The sequence below is a fragment of the Myotis myotis genome, unplaced genomic scaffold, assembly GCF_014108235.1.
Source record: "Myotis myotis isolate mMyoMyo1 unplaced genomic scaffold, mMyoMyo1.p scaffold_m19_p_7, whole genome shotgun sequence".
Classification (NCBI taxonomy): domain Eukaryota; kingdom Metazoa; phylum Chordata; class Mammalia; order Chiroptera; family Vespertilionidae; genus Myotis; species Myotis myotis.
In genome coordinates, this window is record NW_023416379.1 from 66,259,502 (window position 1) to 66,279,868 (window position 20,367).

Genomic DNA, 20,367 nt, shown 5'->3' on the forward strand with positions numbered 1-20,367 from the left:
AAATGGAGACAAGCAATCTTCCAGATGCAGAGATCAAAACACTGGTTATAAGGATCCTCAATGATCTCAGTGAGAATTTCAACAGACAGATAAGAAACATAAAAAACTAGTCAGAAATGAAGGAATACATTAACCAAAATGAAAAATATATTACAGGGGATTAATAGTGGAGTAGAAGAAGCAGAGAATCAAATCAGAGATTTGAAAAGCAAGGAAGCAGAAAACACCCAATTAAGACAGCAAACAGAAAAATGAATGTAAAAAAAGAGGATAGTATAAGGAGCCGCTGGAACTTTAAGCATACCAACATTTGCATCACAGGGGTACCAGGAGAAGAGAGAGGAAGGAATTAAAAACCTATGAAAGCTCTGGCCAGGTTGGCTCAGTGGTAAGAGTGCCGGCCTGCAAACCGAAGGGCCAGGGGTTAGATTACAGTCAAGGGCACATCCCTGGGTTGCAGGTTCCCTAGCCCAGTTGGGGTGAGTGTAGGAGGCAACCAACTGATGTGGTTCTCACATCAATGTTTTTCCTCTCTCTCTCTCTCTCATCTCTCCCCTGCCCCTCCTTTCCACTCTCTCTAAAAACCAATGGAAAAAAAAATATTCCCCAGTGAAGATTAACAAAAAACACAAAAAAAAGAATGTGGGGAAAAAAAAATGACCGAAAACTTTCCTAACCTGAGGAAGGAAATAGATATACAAGTCCAGGAAGCACAGAAAGTTCCAAACAAGATGAACCCACAGAGGCCCATAACAAGACACATCATAATTAAAATGTCAATAATTCTACTTATTATCAAAAAGGTAAAGACTATTAATACATGCAAAATGAATAAAATTCCAAATAATTACACTGAATAATAAAATCAAAGAGACAAAGAAAGAATCTTAAAGACATCAAGAGAAAAGCAGTTATCACAAGGGAGCTCCCATAAGACTGTCAGCTAATTTCTCAACAGAAACTTTGCAGGCCAGAAAGGGTTGGCATGAAATATTCAAAGCGATGTAAAGCAAGAACCTATAACCAAGATTACTCTACCCAGCAAAGATATCATTTAGAATTGAAAAACAGATAAAGAGTTTCCCAGACAAGAAAAAGCTAAAGGAGTTCATCACTGCCAAACCAGTATTACAAGAAATGTCACAGGATCTTCTTTAAGATGGGAGGGGGTTTAGGGGGAAGAGTGAAAAAGACAAAGGAATTAAGAAGTACAAATTGGGCCCTGGAGGGTGTGACTCAATTGATTGGAGCATCATTTGATTCCTGGTCAGGGCAATGCCCGGGTTGTGGGCTCAATCCCCAGTAGGGAACATGCAGGAGGCAGCCGATCAATGATTCTTTCTCATCACTGATGTTTCCTTCTTTCCCTCTCCCTTCCTCTCTCTCTGAAATCAATAAAAACATATATATTTTTTTAAAAGTACAAATTGGTAGTTACAGAATTGTCATAGGAATGTAAAGTATGGATGGCATAGGGCATACTGTCAATAATACTGTAATTAACAATGTATGGTGTCAGATGTGTACTAGCTTTATCGGGATGATACTTGGTAAGTTATGCAATGTCTTATCACTGGGTTGTATACCTGAAACAAATATAATATTGTATGTCAGCTGTAATTGAAAAACAAAAAATTATTTAAAGCCATTGAAAAAATGAAAGATTAACAGGTATTTCACTTTAGAGGATATTACAGATGGAAAATAAGCACATGAAAAGATATTCAACACCATTAGTCAGTAGGAAAATGCAAATAAAACCATCATCACTACCATTACACACCTAACAAAATAACTAAAATAAAAAACAGTGACAACATCAAATGCTAACAAAGATGTAGAGACATTGGATCACTCATGTATTACTGGTAGAAATATAAAATAATACAGCCATTTTAGAAATGTTTGGCAATTTTGTGATTCTAAATATGCAATTGCCATACAACCCAGCAATTGCACTCCTGGGCATTTACCAGAGAAATAAAAGCTTATGCGCAAATGAAAACCTATACATAAATGTAGAGCTTTATGTAATAGTCAAAAACTAGAAATGGCCCAGAGGTCCTTCACTATATGAATGGTTAAACTATGGCACATAGATACACACATACCATAAAATTCTACTTATTATCAAAAAGGTAACTATTAATACATGCAAAATGAATAAATCTCCAAAGAATTACACTGAGTAATAAAGTCAATTTCAAAAGTATCTAATGATTCCATTTATATAACAATTAGAGGCCTAGTGCATGAGATTCGTGCACTCGGGGGAAAGGGGGACAGTGCCTGAGCCCAGCCTGCGCCCTCTCGCAGTCCAAGAGCCCTCAGGGGATGTCCACTCCCAGCAGTTGGACATCCTTAGCATCGCCATGGAGGCAGGAGAGACTTCCGCCACCTTCGTGAGCCCGGCTCAGGGCATGCTGCCCCTGTGTGAGCACACTTGACCACCAGGGGGCAGCTCCTGCATTGAGTGTCTGCCCCCTAGTGGTCAGTGCACATCATAGCGACCAGTCGTTCTGCCATTTGGTCGATTTGCATATTACCCTTTTATTATATAGGACTAGAGGCCCGGTGCACAAAAATTTGTGCACTCAGGGGAAAGTGGGGGCACCTCAGCCCGGCCTGTGCCCTCTCACAGTCTGGGACTCCTCGGGAGATAATGACCTGCTGGCTGAGGCCTGCTACCGGGTGGCAGAGGGCAGGCCCAATCCCTAGGTGCAGCCCCTGGTCAGGCTCAGAGCAGGGCTGATTGGGGAGTTGGGGCGCCGCCCCTGTCATGCACAGAGCAGGACAGATCGGGAGGTTGCGATGCCACCCTCAGTCATGCTCAGGGTAGGGCTGATTGGGGGGTTGGGGCACCACCCCCTGTCACACTCAAGGCAGGGTCGATGGGCAGGTTGTGGCGCCACCCCATCACGCACAGAGCAGGGCCAATCAGGGTTGGGGCACTGCCCCCTGTCACTCACAGAGCAGGGCCCATCGGGGGGTTGGGGCTCCGTACCCTGTCATGCAAAGAGCAGGGTCGATCAGGGGGTTGGGGCGCTGTCCCCTGTCATGCACAGAGCAGGGCCCATCAGGGGGTTGGGGAGCTCCCGCCTGTCACTCACAGAGTAGGGCTGATAGGGGAGTTGGGGCACCACTCCCTGTCACACACAGAGCAGGGCCGATCAGGGGGTTGGGGCACCGCAGCCTGTCACACACAGAGCTGCAGGGCGATCAGGGGGTTTGGGCGCTGCCCCCCATCACGCTGATCTCGGTGCTGGGAGGCATGTTACCCTTTTACTATATAGGATAGAGGCCTGGTGCACAGGTGGGTGCCAGCTGGTTTGCCCTGAAGGGTGTCCTGGATCAGGGTGGGGGTCCCCACTGGGGTGCCTGGCCAGTCTGGGTGAGGGGATGATGGCTGTTTGCAGCTGGTCACACACCCTTCAGGGTGGGGGTCCCCACTGGGGTGCCTGGCCAGTCTGAGTGAGGGGCTGAGGGCTGTTTTCAGGCTGGCGGGTGACTGAAGCTCCCAACCGCTCCTTTTTTTCTTTTCTTTTCTTTTTTTTATTCTGGGCCAGCTTTAGCTTTGAGGCTTGGCTCCAGCTCTTAGGCCTCCGCTGCTGAAAGCAGGTTTCTGGCCTTTGTTTACCTTCTGTATTTGAAACAATGTTGCGATCCTGCTGGCTGAAGCCTGGCTGACTAAAGCAGGTTTCTGGGGTTTTGTTTAGCTTCTATATTTGTAACATAGTTGCTTAGAGTTGCAGCTCAGAGGCCTGCAGCAGCAGGCGGGGAACGTTGGAGTCCTCCGTCACTGAAGCAAGCAAGCCTCATGTTAGTTTCAAGCTGCCTGGCTGCCGGCCGCCATCTTGGCTGGCAGTTAATTTGCATATTGCCTTGATTAGCCAATGGGAAGGGTAGCGGTCGTACGCTAATTACCATGTTTCTCTTTTATTAGATAGGATTTTCAAATGACAAAATTTTAGAAGTGGAAAACAGATTGGGGAAGGAGAGTAGGTGGGGAGGAATGGGAGGAAGGTGTGTGTGACTATAAGAGGGCAACACAAGAAATCCTGGTGGTTATGGAACTGTACTACATTTTAACCATGGTGGCAAATGATAGAACTGCATAGAACTAAATACATATATGTATGTACATATGTGTGAGTAGAAGTAAAACTGTAGAAATCACAGTAAAATGAATAGATCTCATCATGTCAAAAATTCTGGTTAAGATATTGTACTATCATTTCTCAAGATGTTACATTAGAGGTAGCTGGGCAAAGTGTCTATTTTTTTTTTTTAACCAACCAACATATATTATGCTATGATTCACATTGTCATAAACTCTGTTTCTCTCTTTTCACCCCAAACATGCACCAAAAAGAGGCACAGAGAAAATATGGCCATATTTTTAAGTTACTAGTAACTTTAATCTTCAAAGCAAAGAAAAAAAACACTAGAAATGCTCAATGTTCTACACTCAGAAAACTATACTGTAATCATCTGGTAATAAATATATGTAATGTACAGTAAATTATATAAAACAAGAAATCTTAACTAAAATCCTTCTACACAGACTCCCTAAGTTAATTGGGGTTCTTTATTGATATACCTTTTTATATTAAAAAGGTATGTGAAAAAAATTCATTTCAAATTCAAGAACAATGATTACTTTATGAAAATAATTATCCTTATTATATAAAATTTTAAAATTAGAACATGACTCTGAGTTGAACTTTCTGTGATAGTCTTTAATCTGGCACAGTAGCAACTAGCCACGTATGGCTATTAAGCCTTGATATGTGGCTAGTGGAATGAAGGAACTGAATATTTAACTTCAATTAAATAACCACATATGACTAGTGGCTACCACATACCACATTGAACAGAGATCTAGAACTTACAGAAAAATTCAAAAATAATACACACAAACACACACATAATGTATAATAATCATCAGTGTAATAATAAGTCAGTATAATATTTCTCAGCCATAGCTGTTTGGGCAGAATAATTCATTGTGCAGGGCTGCCCTAAAAAAATATATTCCTTTCAAACAATAAAGGTATTTTTCCCAAGTTTAATTTTATGGTCACTCTATAATATTATAGAGTATTATTTAATTCAAAGAAATCACTGAAGGTACTGTACTAAGAGCAATAATGCATTTTCACCAGCAGAGGGCAGATATGTTATAAACACCACATGCCAATTCAATGTTTAGTCCAACTGTACTCAATCTAAAGACACAGTATAGTCACTTTCACAAAAGTAATTGTACTTCTTGAAAATGAAACGATATGCTAAAAAATGTACATTTTTCAAAAATAAACTGACAGTTCTCCTCAGAACCACTTTTTGTCAATTTTATCAGTTTATCCAAGAGTTAACTATAAAAATAAAATAACCCTGACAAATAAAATGTCACCCAACCCCTAAATTATACATAATTTCCTCACAGAGGATGAGGCCCAGAAATCAGGATTTTAAAAAGATTCCCAGGTGATTCTAATGTGCAGCCAGGTTGAGAACCACTGTACTAGAGTGTCCAGATTATTATGACCACCTGACATTTTTAGGCAAATTAGCTATAATTTCACGCTGAAATTGCTAGAGGGCCAGACCATTATAAATAGGGAAGCAGGTTGTTTACCATGACAGAAGTGATTTTTTTCTGAAGATGTGAGTAAACAACATGATTTAACAGCCTTTGAACGTGGAATATATTTGAACGTGAGTGGCCAGATTATTATGACCACCCCATCAGTACACTTCATTGGGCCACCTTTTGCCTTCAATACTGCGGCGATTCTTCTTGGCATTGACTCCACGAGATGTTGAAAGGTGATGCAAGGAATCTGACACCATGCCTGATGAATAGCACTGTCCAGTTCTGTGAGATTTGATGGTTGTGGAACCAGCTCCCTAATGGCTCCTTTAACTTCGTCCCACAAATGCTCAATTGGATTGAGATCTGGTGATTGTGGGGGCCACCTAAGCAAGGTAAAATCTCCCTCACGTTCTTGAAATCACTCCTGCACAATACGAGCACCGTGGCATGGCGCATTGTCTTGTTGGAAGAAGCCATCTCCATTGGGATACGCCATCAACATGATAGGATGAACTTGATCAGCAACGATACTTAGGTACGTTGTGCTATTCAGACGTTGTTCCACATGAATTAAAAGGCCCAAATCATGCCAGGAAAACATGCCCAAAACCATAACACTGCCCCCACCAGCTTGAAGGGTTGTACTCATGCATGTGGGGGTGCATGCTTTCATGCTGTTTCCACCAAATTCTCACTCTGCCAAGTGCATAATGCAACTGGAAACGTGATTCATCGGACCATTGACTTTTTTCCAATGCTCAACTGTCCAATCCTTGTGTTCCTGTGAGAATTGGAGACATTTTATCTTGGTAACTGCAGACAGCAAAGATGTTCGGACAGGCCTTTGGCTTCCATATCCCATACGATGCAGTGTATGGCTAATTTGCCTACAAATGTCAGGTAGTCATAATAATCTGGCCACTGTGTGTGTGTACAGAGAGAGGAAAAAAAAAGAGAGTCTACTTTTTCCTGAACCTTCTAAAAAGTATTCTTGTGTGGATCTAGTCTCAAAATCTATTCAATTACATTGTTTACCAAACAAAATATAATTCACAAATGCTTCCTGCAAAGTAATGACTGAGTGCTTTAAAAAAAGGAGGGAAACCTGACATAATTATCAAACACTACTTTGTGCCAGACATTACGTCACAAACTCAGTTGATCCTCACATCCCTGTGACACAGGTATGGCCATTTTACATGTAATGACATGAGGCTTAAGTTTAAATAGCACACTCCCACCACAAAGAAGGAAGGAGGAAAAAAGAAGGAAAGAGGAGAGGAAAGGAGGGAGGGAGGGAGGGAGGGAGGAAGGAAGAGAGAAAAATAGAAGAAAGAAATCAGGACAGCAATGGGAAAACTGAAGTTTTAATCCCGAGCAGTCAGCCTTCAAAGGCCATGCTTTTGCTACTGAACCAGTTGCCTCTCAAAAATAGCAGAGCAATACTCAGTCAATTGGGGGAAGAAATAAAAGTTATTATATATTATATAACCATATTTTTATTCTAGTCCTCCCTTAAACTTGGGAAGAAGAAACATACATAAATAAATTCAAAATATAAGGACACTGAAAACCTAGAAGGTTCTTAAGGGGAAAACATCCCCCTGCTATTTTTCAAATGCTGATTTACTTTGGCAAAGATGTTAAACAATGGTAATCATTTAAGAATTTACTGATCAGCATGGTAAAAGATAAGAAGAAAAAATGAAATAAAGCTTAATTTAAAACAATCAATAACCCTTGTTTCACCTGACTGTCCTAAAGTTTAAGCCTTGTCAAAAGTGTTTCTCTGTTCAGGGGTTTAGCATCATTCAATTGACTTTAAACGTTCAAAGTTTAAGCAAGCACATTACAGATTTCCTTATTTTGTTTACTCTTTCACAAACAGGATAGTGCTTTTTATTTGCAAATTTCTCTCAAAGCCCAAAGATATCCAACATTTACAAATGCCTCTCTCTTTTAAACTAGGCTGGACAATATTTACAAACACCTCTCGCTTTTAAGCTATTCTCCACACTATTTACAGTTTTCATGATAACATTTCCTTCTAGTTAACACCTCCAATAAATGGCATTCCAAGTTTCAAAACATGTTTACATTATTGCCAAATCTGTGTTTAAATAAACCAATTAAGTAAACACTTAATGTGTAATCATTCCTCACTCTGATTATTAATTTAACTAGAGGCCCGGTGCACAAAAATTTGTGCACTCGTGGGGGGGGGGGGGAAGGTCCCTCAACCCAGTCTGTGCCCTCTCGCGGTCTGGGACCCCTCGGGGGATGACACCTGCTGGCTTAGGCCCACTCCCCAGGGGATTGGGCCTAAGCTAACAATCAGACATCCCTCTGGCAGCCTGGGAGCCCTCAGGGGATGTCCACTTGCCAGCGGGGAGCAGGCCTAAACTGCAGTCGGACATCCTTAGCACTGCTGAGGAGGCAGGAGGGGGTCCCACCACCACCGCTGTACTGGCAGCCATCAGCCTGGCTTGTGGCTGAGCAGAGCTCCCACTGTGGGAGCGCACAGACCACCAGGCGGCAGCTCCTGCATTGAATGTCTGCCCCCTGGTGGCCAGTGTATGTCATAGTGACAAGTCATTCCCAGTCGTTCTGCTGTTAGGGTCAGTTTGCATATTACCCTTTTGTTATATAGGATAGAGGCCTAGTGCATAGGTGGGGACTGGCTGGTTTACCCTGAAGGGTGTCGCGGATCAGGGTGGGGGTCCCGCCGGGGTGCGTGGCCAGCCTGGGTGAGGGCTGATGGGTGTTTGCAGGTTGGTCACACCCCCTTCAGGGTGGGGGTCCCCACTGGGGTGCCTGGCCAGCCTGGGTGAGGGGCTTATGGCTGTTTGCAGGCTGGTCACATCCCCTTCAGGGTGGGGGTCCCCACTGGGGTATCTGGCCAGCCTGGGTGAAGGGCTGATGGCTGTTTGCAGGCTGGTCAAGCCCCCGCCAGTGGGGAGCCTCACCCCATGGAGGTTTGGCCAGCCTGGGTGAGGGGCTGATGGCTGTTTACAGGCTGGCCACACCCCCTTTAGGGTGGGGGGGTCCCCACTGGGCTGCCTGGCCAGTCTGGGTGAGGGGCTGAGGGCCATTTTCAGGCTGGCCAAGTCCCGCCCCCCCCCCCCCCCCCCCCCCCCGGCAACAGAAGCTCCCAGCCTCTCCTTTTTTTCATTCTGGGATTTATTTACCTTCTATAATTGAAACTTTGTAGCCTTGAGAGGAGCTCAGAGCCAGCCAGAGCGGACGCGAGGGAAGCTTGGCTTCCTCCATCGCCAGGGTCAACCCAAGCCTCCTATTCGCTCCAGCTCCGTGGCCACGGCCAACTGAAAGCAGGTATCTGGGGTTTATTTACCTTCTATAATTGAAACTTTGTTGCTATGAGTGGAGCTCAGAGCCGGCTGCAGCAGGCGGGAAGCTTGGCTTCCTCCATCATTGGAGCAACCAAGCCTCCTGCTTGCTCCAGCTCCAGGCTGCCAGCCGCCATCTTGGTTGGATTAATTTGCATATAGTCACTCTGATTGGCTGGTGGGCGTGGCTTAAGGCATAGCGAAGGTATGGTCAATTTTCATGTTTGTCTTTTATTAGTGTAGATATTCTGCCATTAAACAGAGGTTTGGTTAAATATAAAAACCCAGAATTTATCTCCTTTCTCATTGTGTACAAGGTCGAATGTAAAGCAAATGGAAAAAAATAAAAAGCTTAAAGTGACTTTTTTTTGGTTAATGCTCACCCAGGATATTTTTCTATTTTTTTTTTAAAATATACTTTATTGATTTTTTACAGAGGAAGGGAGAGAGATAGAGAGCTAGAAACATCGATGAGAGAGAAACATCGATCAGCTGCCTCCTGCACACCTCCCACTGGGGATGTGCCCACAACCAAGGTATATGCCCTTGACTGGAATTGAACTCGGGACCCTTCAGTCCACAGGCCGATGCTCTATCCACTGAGCCAAACCGGTTACGGCAGGATATTTTTCTATTGATTTTTAGAGAGAGTGGAAGAAGGAAAGAGAAACATCTAAGTGAGAGAAACACACCAATTGGTTGACTCCTGTACGAGCCCTGACCAGGGACAGGCCCAGGAGGTGCCTGCAACAAGCTATGTACCCTTGATCGAAATCAAACCTGTGACCCTTTGGTCCACAGGCTGATGCTCTATCCACTGAATCAAACTGGCTAGGGCTAAAGTGACCTTTTACAAGGGTGACATTCATTTGTGGGTGTACAAAGCAACAGATAGGTTTCCAGATAAGTTGGGTTCATCCCCATGTTCTCTCACTGTGACACAGCTTTGAGCAAGTAATTTAACCTCTCTTGATCTGCTTCATCTCTCTAACTGGAGATTAGACCAGATACCATGCCTGGTCTCTTTTATCTCTAAACTTCCTATCATTCCATAGTTACAAAAAAATGCAGATCAGAGACTGAAAATCTGTCCAAAATGCTCAAACATCACTTATTCCTGGGTTTACAGAATCTAGGATTGAATGGTGTGGCCTACCAGAGGAATTCAGAGGAATCAATGTTGTCTGGAATTTTGTGTTATGGTCCACTGTGACTAGTCAAGAGAAAAATGTGAAAAAGATAGCCCACCACTGCCCCCAAATTGAAGGGACAAAACATTAAAAAAATGGAAATGACCAATAAGCATATTGGAGAGAGTGTCAAGAAAATACAAAATGCAGTATGATACCATTTGCATCAACTATATTAAGGAAACTTTTCAAAAACATGAATGCCCAGCCCTGGACAGGTAGCTCAGATGGTTAGAGCAACATCCTATACACCAAAAGTTTGTGGTTTGATTCTAAGTCAGGGCACATAACCAGGTTATGGATTCAATCCCCAGTCACGGCGGGTGCAAGAGACAACTGATCAATGTTTCTCTCTCCCATCCATGTTTCTTTCTTTCTCTCACTCTCCTGCCCCCACCCCCCGTTTCCCTGCTCTACAACCAATAAACATATCCTCGGGTGAAGATTTTTTTTAAAAAACTTTAAAACATGAATACCCAGTGACAGGTTGGGTAAACAGAGTAAGCCACACTTTATACACTAGCAGTAGGAAGGTAAACTGGCTCCAATTCCAGATAGTACAAATCCAACAGGCTTTAATCAGGTATACTCTACCATACATCTTTCACATAAGAGATTTTATTCTGAGGAAATAGTTGTGTGCTGTTTGTAACCACAAAAATTAGAAAGCAAATGCCCATAGACCTGGCCAGAGATGCTCAGTAGGTAGAGTGTAGACCTGCACACCAAAGGGTCTCGGGTTCAGTTCCTGGTCAAGGGAACCTAGGTTGCAGGTTCGATCCCCGGCCCCAGTAGGAATGGAGGAAACCATGTGTCTCTGTTTTGAATCAAATTTTCCTCTAAATCTTGCATTTGATATATTAATTATTTATGCCACACTTCCTTCTTTTTTAAAATTTATATTTATTGTTGAAAGTATTACAGATCTTCCCTTTCTTTTCCCCAATGGCCCTCTCTACCTCATACGCCCCCCCACCCCACACCCCAGGCCTTCACCACACCATGGTCTGTGTCCAAGGGTTATGCATATACTAGTATGCATATAAATTCTTTAGTTGATCCCTCCCCGCCCACCCCCACCTTCCCTCTGAGACTCAAATATTTCTATGTCTCTGGATCTCCTTTGTTCATCAGCTTATTTTGTCCATTAGATTCCATAAATGAGTGAGATCATGTGATTGTCTTTCTCTGACTGACTTATTTCACCACACCTCCTTCTTAAAGAACTTGCCTGATGTGGGCCACAGAAAAGAAAACTCCTACTTGCTGTTCTTGCAGTCCTCCTGCCTCCAAGCCAAAATGACCAGAGGTGGACATTTGGCCCAGGCAGGGACAAGTCATCTACCCAGGAATATGGAATATTACCCCCCAAAAAAGAGACAACCACCTATAGGAAGGCAAATAGTATTTCACATAGACTTAGGAGCTAATGAAGTATATGGCAAGTGAATCAACAAGTACAGCACTCAATAAAGAATAAAGCAGGCATGAAGAGTCCCTTAAAATACCCAGAGATACAGAGAGAACCAAAGACACACAAAAACTGGCTGACTGAGGACTTTCTAGTTCTGTTCAGATCAAGATGTGGATGTTCTACTCATTCTGATACAAGAAACCATGGCAGATTTGCTGATTTGATCACACAACCTTTATTCCACCCTATTTCTGGAGTGCCTTCTTGTATTCAGAGAACAGAAAGCTAAAATGTTTTCTTTCTAAGATTCCTTTGTAGGTAAGAGTTCTGAATGAAAATTAGTTTATACCAATTACATACATTTATTAAATATTTAAAAGCAAAAGTGAGCCTAGCAGACGTGGCTCAGTGGTTGTGTGTCAACCTATGAACCAGGAGGCCATAGTTTGATTCCCAGTCAGGGCACACGCCTGGGTTGCAGGCTTGATCCCAAGTGTGGGATATGAGGGGGGCAGCAGAGAGATGATTCTCTCATCATTGATGTTTCTCTCCCTCTCCCTCTCCCCCTCCCCCCTCCCCCTCTTCCTTCCTCTCTGAAATAAAAAATATATTTTTAAAAAATAAAAGTAAAAGTGAGATGGAGACTATCTTCCATCATCCTGCCCTTTTTAGCTGTTTTCTGCAGGAAGACAAGATCATAGAATGTCTAGAATCAGCTTCTTGTGTGAAGAAGCAGTTTTGACATGGATGATTGGCTAAATCCCACATTCCAGGACCCAATTGCCAGCTTACATATGTTGTAACACAGCTGTAGCTTTCTTAATTTTGCTTCTAGAAGCTATATGATTTCATATACGAGTTCTTACCTTTAATCTTACTTGCTCATTCATTCATCCCACAGATATTTATTAAGGTAAGGAGCAAGGGGTCCTGGACTGCGAGAGGGCACAGGCTGGGCTGAGGGACCCCTTCTCCCCCTTCTTCCCTAGAAGTCGTGCACTGGACTTCTGGTTTAAAAATAAACAGCACCAGGGACCTGGCTGGCGCCAACAAACCAACACTCAGCTCCCCCCAAGTGGGACACAGGCCCCACCACCACCCTGGAGTGACACCCCACCAAATCACAGCCAATGCTGCCAAGACCCCATGGTGCAAAATGCAGCCCACAGCCCAGCCTGAAACAATCGCTGTAGGCTCTGGGTAAGGACGTCACATAGCAACGCCCAACTTCCTCTCCCTAACAATTAGCCTCCTTGGAGTTTCTTCAGCCCAGGAACACGACTTGCTTTATAGCCAGGTGCAAACATTTTCCACTTTAACCAAATGTCTGTGAAGTGTTTTCCCGTGCCTCATCTAATTTGATCCTCACAGAAGTCCTGGAGTAGGTAGATAGGAAACTCGGTAGAATCCTATTTTCTTTTCATTAGCCAGAAAACGGAAATTGGGAAAGTTTAAAAACGTGACCCGACGGAAAAGAAATGGTGGACCTTGAAAATGACTTCAGGTTTTCTCACTGCACAGAATACAGTCAAACACTGCTGCAGTTGAATATTTTACCCTTTGTTTTCCCTACATGATCTACAATAATAATCTGCTTTGTGTTGGTATTTACTGCTGTGTTGCTGACAATTACCTGAAAGAGAAGTTGGGGTGCTTCACTGGGCTGGAAAAAGTTTAGCTATGTCAGAAAGCAGGTCTAATTAAGCAAGTTTATTCTATATATATATAAAAAAGGCTAAGTTGACTCACGCATGTGCGATACATATACTAGTAAAGCTCTCGCTGGTGCCAATCGCACGCATGTGTTTCAATCTGTCATTGTCAATCGTGAATTTGGTTGACACTTCTATTATAGAGAAACAGCAAATAGTAATATTAAAATATTTCTTCTAATTAATTTCCTTTCAATTTGCACAAATCTGTGCATCAGGACATAGTATGATTAGACTTGTCAAATGTTTAACTTTGCCTTAAAGAGAGCACGATTCAAATCCTCATAGGTCAATAAGAGATATATATATGTTTTACAGCAGAATTAAGGAGATATACATTTCCTTGATTAATGAAATCAAATAACAGAATATTTTAATCTTTAAAAAAAGACAAAGAATTGAAAGAGAGGAAAAAAAAAGGAGGACAACATGCAGCCCAAGTTTTAAACTAATGAATCAGATAGAGTTGGCAAGGGGCTCTAAATCCTCACTGCTTCATAAAGTGCCAACGACTAATAACCAACAGAATCATGAATGAGGCCAGGAGGAAAGAGTTCAGCTCCATTTGCCTGTTCTTATTCTCCAGTTGCTCAACAGATTTGGTAAGAGTAGCATCAATAACAGGATACTGCACCTGTGTCATGCTTTTCTCCTTCCTTACTTCCTAAATACAGTGTTTTACTAGTGCAGTGATGACTGAGCAATTGAGCCTCAATACAGAAGAGTATTCCCCCAAAACACCACACACATAATATCAGGTAAATAAATATTACTACAACAATCGGGCATTTTTAATTCATCACCTGAAAAGTCACATAGACTAAATATAAGGTTTGTGCAATCAACTTACTATACTGAAAAGTGCTCATAAGATGGTCTAGTTACAGTAATCCAGGACCTGTTATGGTAGTGAAGTAACTTACTGATGCTGTGTGGCTTAGTCAAATCAAACATCAGCCTACTGAAATGTGACTCATTTATACAGTATTGCGGAAGAACAGTAAAGCTTCAGGAAAAGTCTAGGTCAAATAATGCAGAAATCTTATATGACATTTCCAAAGGCTGACTGACTCCTGTTTTGGAGACCTACCTATTTCTCACCGAATAAACAAATAAACCAATTTACAAATAAGCAAGATCTCTTCCTAACCACGTGAGAGATTTGGTTTTAAAAATCTGGAACACTTTTCCCATGAGATTAGTTATAAGACATTAAATATACATCAGGTCTCCAAATCCAAAACATATAGGCTAAAAATAGTGCATCTATTCCAAAGGCTGAAGCTGAAAGCCCTCCAACTGAACAAATTAATATTAGATTTTTTTTTCATCTCTGAATCTTTAAAATGTACCTTGAATGTTTATGGGGCACACAAGCCTGTGTTCACATATTCGCCCAAACAAGCGGTTGAGAGACAACCTAATTATTAAAATCTTCAGGAACATAAGCCCACTGTCCAAGAGGCTCGTGTAATAAAATTCCTGTTCAATATGGCTAATGTCCAAAGTAAGAAATACTACTAATAATAACAATGACCCCTCCCAAATTCAGTAAACTACAACCCACCAAAAAGGACCACCATCCTATACTCTTTCTCCGGAAGCAGAAGCAAAAGCCCTGTACAAAAGCTGTCAGATGGGCAGGCAGGTAGGGTTCCACCTGGAATACCGAGCACCGGCGCCGGCAGAGGGAGGAGCAAGTTACGGGGAAGGAGACTTGAGGGTAGCCACCCATGGAGGTACCTGTGAGCTACGGCGGAAGAAGGGCAACCCTTTACGCCCCAGCACTGCCCAGGCCGGCGCCCGGGTCCGCGCTCCGAGACCCGCCCCGCCCCGCCCCGGCCCTGTGCAGGGTCCGAGCTTCGCGACGCCGGCACTGGCTCAACCCCGGGGCCGGGTAGGAGCAGAGGCTGGGACGGCGCCCGTGGGCCTGACCTCGCCGCCGTTTCGGGCGGAGGTGAGGGTCCACTGCAGCCCCGCGCCCGCCCTCCCTTCAGGGCCGGGGCCGACCGGGCGCAGCCGCCGCCTCCGCTCGGGCCCGGGGCACGGCGGCCACGGGAAGGTCACCGGCGGCAGGAGGCCCGGACCAGGGAAGGAGACGTCCGCTCTACCTTTGGCCTCGCAGTCGGCGCAGTACTTGTTGTCCTCCTCCCTCAGCAGCTTGGACAGGATGAGCTGGTGCTGCTCGTTCAGCTTCTGAGCCTTCTCCCGGCAGGAGCGCGTCGCCATCTCGGCAGCGGGGCAGGGAGCCCGGAACAGCTGCGGCGGCGGCGGCGGCGGACGCAGGCAGAAGCCCGGCTGGAGAAACGCACCTGGCGCCGCCGGGACCTCGGACGGACTCACCCCAGGAAGCGGCAGATGGAACAGGAGTTGCAGCGGCGGCGGCGACTGTGGTTCTAGCGCCGACGTGTCCCGCCTCCTCGCCGGACCGCCCCGCACGCACCGCCCCAGCCGGCGAGGGAGGCGGAGGGAGGAAGGGACCGGCCGCGACTTCCGGGTGGCGCCGCAGGAAGGAACGCAGACGCCGGTCGCGCTGCGCATGCGCCGAACGTCCCGGGAAGCCGACCAGGCCCTTAGCGCAAGGTGATCCCAGCGAAGTGCTGTGACTTGCTCTGCCCGCTGTGAGCTTCCCCAGGTTTGAGATGCGCCTGTCGTGGAGGGCCTCGGGTAAAACCCCGTAGGGGAGATATTCTACAAAGAGACCACTTTCACCTGCTTTCTTAGCTTTGCTGATGGGGCACAGCATGGGAAATGCAGAAATAAACGTGACTGGGTGGATTTGTTTGTTCATTCTACGTTTATTCCTCTGCAGTTGTGAAACAGGCACCGCCCTGGGAACTAGACGAACGCATAGAAAAAAAAGTAGACAAGACAGTCTTACATTATAAGAGAGAGACATACACTGAAGGTTAACATTGAGTATTCTGCGCCATGAACGATTAACTCATTTAACCCCTATCACAACCCTGTAATATTGTTATCTTCATTGTACATAGAGGAAAATGAGGTGTGGAATTTTGTAATTTGCCCAGGTAATGAGCTACCCATTGGAGGAGTTGAGATTCAAATCCAAAGTAGTAAAACATCTGGCAATAAGGCCTTCCATACGGAGCTGTGTCACTTTAACAAGAAGCTGTATAAACAGTGATCTTTAATTCATGAAAAAGAAAACTAAGGAGACACTTTTGATTAGACCCCAGAATTTCCACTCCTGGCTCATGGGATTTGAACCCTGGGTGAGGCCATTGAATGTTTTGGCATGTTGGTGTTGTACTAGCAATTTCTAATATGGGGGTTATGTAATTAGAATAAACATGGCCCATGCCTGTGGTCAGGTCTATGCTAATAAAGGCAATGAGCAGGAGTATGTGTCTCACACTTATTTATAGGGCCAATTCTAAGCCTAGGCCCTTGATAAAGGTGATCCTCCTGCTCACCTAGCCCCATTTTTGGTACAGGGTTTAAAAAATATTTGTGGAATTGAATTGAATTGTAATGGCAGTGGAGATGCTGAGTAATTAAATAAATTACAGTTTTTACTGTAATTCTGACAAATAATAACTAGGTGGACATCAGGGTGAGTTCCAATAAACAAAAAAGAACATTGTGGGAGGTAGAACTTTTAAGCCATATCTTGAAGATTGGCTTGTTTTAGATGAGAACCGAGGGAGAGAACTATTGAGCAGGAGCAGCCTGCACAAAGCACAAAGACTTCAAATAGCTTGGAAAACAGAGTGAAGGACAGGGGTACTACTTAAGACAAGTGCAACAGGATTAAAGAAGGCTGGGGAACTGGACAAAGCAATCTGGCTTTGAGACAGTTAACAATAGTAAATCTGTAGATTCTTCAACTAGAATAATAGCATTTAAAAAAAGGATGTTTTGGGAAAGTTAGTTCAGCAGTAACCATTTAACAAGCACCATTTTTTTAGTGTTCTCCCCTCAGAAAATTCTGCTTAGCACTGCAAGAATTCAGAAAAAAACAGAAGACCGGCTTACCACCAATAAATGACCTACATGATGGACTGAAGGATCACAGCAATGTAACAGAAATACAAGGCACACTACATATGCATGTTAAGCTTTTCTAATAGCCACATTTAAAAACAAAAAAGAAACGAGTGAAATTAACTCGAATAGTATTTAATTTTATTTAACCCAATGTATTCAAAATATTTCAAAGCGTGAGCAGTATAGAAATTATTAGTGCAATATTTTACATTTTTTTCATATTATCTTCAGAATCTAGTGCATATTCTCATTTTAACTTGGACTAGCTGCATTTGGAGTGCTCAATCGCCACATGTGGCTAGAGGCTATATTATTGAACTGTGCTGCTCTAGATTATCAACCTAGAGACTATTAAAAAAATCTAAGTTTAAATTGATGGTTTATTAGGGATGTAACAGGAAGAGTGGAAAAGAAGACAAGACACTGATACCAAAACCATCTTGGAAGGAAAGTAACATTGCATTCATTCAGCAATATTTATTAAACAATTTATATTTAGTTCTCTGATAATCAGAAGCTTATATGCCTTACAGTCTAGTAGAGATATAAATATGTAAATAGAACAATTATCAGCCACACCGTATAGTCTATAGCACATTTGACCCCCTGGGGGTCAAATATATGGGGACAGAAGGAGACTAGACTTTGGATGGTGAACATACAATGCAATAGATAGATGACGTATTATAGAATTGTATACTTAAACTTATATCATGTTATTAACCAATATCACCCCAATAAATTTAATTAAAATAATAAAGTACCCTGGGAGTAAAAGGAACCGAACATCAGTAACCTGGAAAAATCAGGGAAGACTTCGCCGAGTATGTGATGCTTAATTTTGGTTTTAACAGGTGTAGGAATTTTTCAAGTAATAGGTATTGAGAAGAGGAAAAGGAATATCTTGAAAAAAATAGTAGAGACTTCTGAAAGTTATGAGCTGGAAGTAGTGAGAATATGAGGCAACAGGAACCTAGAATGTGAATGGAGAACAGGTAGGTAGAAAGGGAAACAAAGTGGGGAGGTAGATTTGAGGCCAGGAACTTGAAAGCTTTGTAGCCAAATTACATAGTTTGAATTTTACTCCAGGGGCATAGAGAGCCAGCAGAAGGTTTTACACAGAGAAAAGACCTGATTAGCTTTGTTTTCTGAAATCATAGCGGCAGGCTGGAGAACATGGTTGGGGAAAAAATGTTATTGGGGAAACAGATTACAGACAGTACTATTGTAATACAGCCTAAAGAAGATATGCTGAAGGCCTATTTTAAGCCAGTAGCATACAGTTTGGAAGAGAGAATCAAATGATATTTTAAATTTAGAGGCAGCAAGATTTGGCAGCTGACTACGTGGAGGTTGAGAGAAAGGAAGTGAGAATAACACCAAGGTTACTAAGTTGGGAGACAGGTAAATGGTGATGCCATTAATCCAGCTCAAGAATAGAAGGGACAGTACAGATTTGGGGTTGAGGAGAAAGGTGTTTGCTTGAGGACATGTTAAGTTTAAGGTGTTCATAGGACATCCATTCAGCTCCAAATGTCTACTGGGACATTGTCTATCTATTTCTAAGGAGAAGGTGCTGGTGAAAGTCACTTGCATCATCTACATTTAAATGGTCATACATTTAAAGCCCTAGGGTGGATGGTATTTCTCTAGAGCAGTGGTTCTCAACCTTCTGGCCCTTTAAATACAGTTCCTCATGTTGTGACCCAACCATAAAATTGTTTTCGTTGCTACTTCATAACTGTAATGTTACTACTGTTATGAATCGTAATGTAAATATCTGATATGCAGGATGGTATTAGGCGACCCCTGTGAAAGGGTCGTTCGACCGCCAAAGGGGTCGCAACCCACAGGCTGAGAACTGCTGCTCTAGAAAAAGAATATAGACTCAACAGAGAAGAGTCCCAAGCACAAAACTCTAGGAATTGCCAACTAAATGAGAAGCAGACAGAGAAAAGTGAACCATTGAAAAGTGAGGTGAAGTATGTCCAGGAAGAGAACCAGAGGCCATGGGAGGAGAGGGTTCTAAGAAGTAAGGATGAACACTAATGCCAATTGCTCCAGAAAAGCCAGTTATTTCTGCTTTAGTCAATACATGCAGTTATGGGTTCATGATTTCCCTTCACAACTTGTCTTTAGCCCAGAAACAAGAGAAGTGAATTATCTGGTGAGGCTTCCCAGGGCTGCTCAGTAGAATGTTGAGGGAGGGATGGGGATGGCTAGGAGGAAGAAAAAAAAGGAGGGAGGAAGGGAGGGAGGGAGGGAGGGAACAAGGAAGGAAGGAAGGAAGGAAGGAAGGAAGGAAGGAAGGAAGGAAGGAAGGAAGGAAGGAAGGAAGGAAAGAAGGAAGGAAAAAAGGGAGGAGCAGAGAAACAAGTGAATTAAAGGTAAGTACAGGATAAGAAGCACTGCCAGGATTAACTGTGGAATGTAAGGTGAGGGAAGTCCAAAATGTGTGTGGAAGAGATGAAGTTGGAGGAACTGCAGACTCCTTTGAGGCCAGAGATGATTTGGTGTCCTTAAGAAAAGGATGATAACATCTAAAAAAGGGAGTACCTAGTGACCTAGCTCTCAGAGGGAAGTAGTAACTTCTGATGAGGTCCAGATGTCAAGGTGTCCATAGATGATTGAAAGGCTGGAGAGTGGAGTTGAAGGTCTGTTTCAATAGATTCTTAGAGAGATGAAGTCCTTTTCAACTCTAAAATGTTGTTGCCAGTTGGAATAAAAAGATGAGAAACAGGTTTAGAGAGTTGTACCACAATGGAGCTGGTATACCACGGAGGACACTGAAAAGAGAGGGAAACTGGGGGAGTAGAGACATGAAGGAAAAGTACGGCAGGAGTAAAATGAACAAGAGTGAGCCATGTGTGCAGGTGCAGGTGGAATGTCTGATAAGAGCAATAGACTTGGACAACTGAAAATGGGGCTAATGGGCTTAAGAACCACTGCTTTTCAATCTCCTACTGTGAGTTAACAATCCTCACACCAACTCTTTGAGGGAAATAATATTATACTCATTATTATATTAGGAAGCATCAACCAGAATGGGCCAACTCATGTTGAATAACAAATAACCCCCAAATCTTAATAACGT

At 43.3% G+C, this 20,367-nt stretch overlaps 1 protein-coding gene across 7 annotated transcripts in view; it reads right to left on the minus strand.

Annotated features, from left to right (window-relative positions):
- The window catches only part of SMAP1 (small ArfGAP 1), a 124,177-nt gene extending 108,441 nt beyond the window's left edge, over positions 1-15,736 (minus strand). For 4 of the 7 annotated variants that reach the window (XM_036317546.1, XM_036317543.1, XM_036317544.1 and 1 more), the window contains exon 1: positions 15,374-15,733. In XM_036317546.1, the coding sequence (XP_036173439.1) occupies positions 15,374-15,491 (118 nt within the window). In that variant the 5' untranslated portion in view covers positions 15,492-15,733. Of the gene's footprint in view, positions 1-15,373 lie in introns of all 7 variants that reach the window. The other 3 variants (XM_036317545.1, XM_036317549.1, XM_036317552.1) reach the window with 3 other exon arrangements.
- Positions 15,737-20,367: the final 4,631 nt, after the last annotated feature.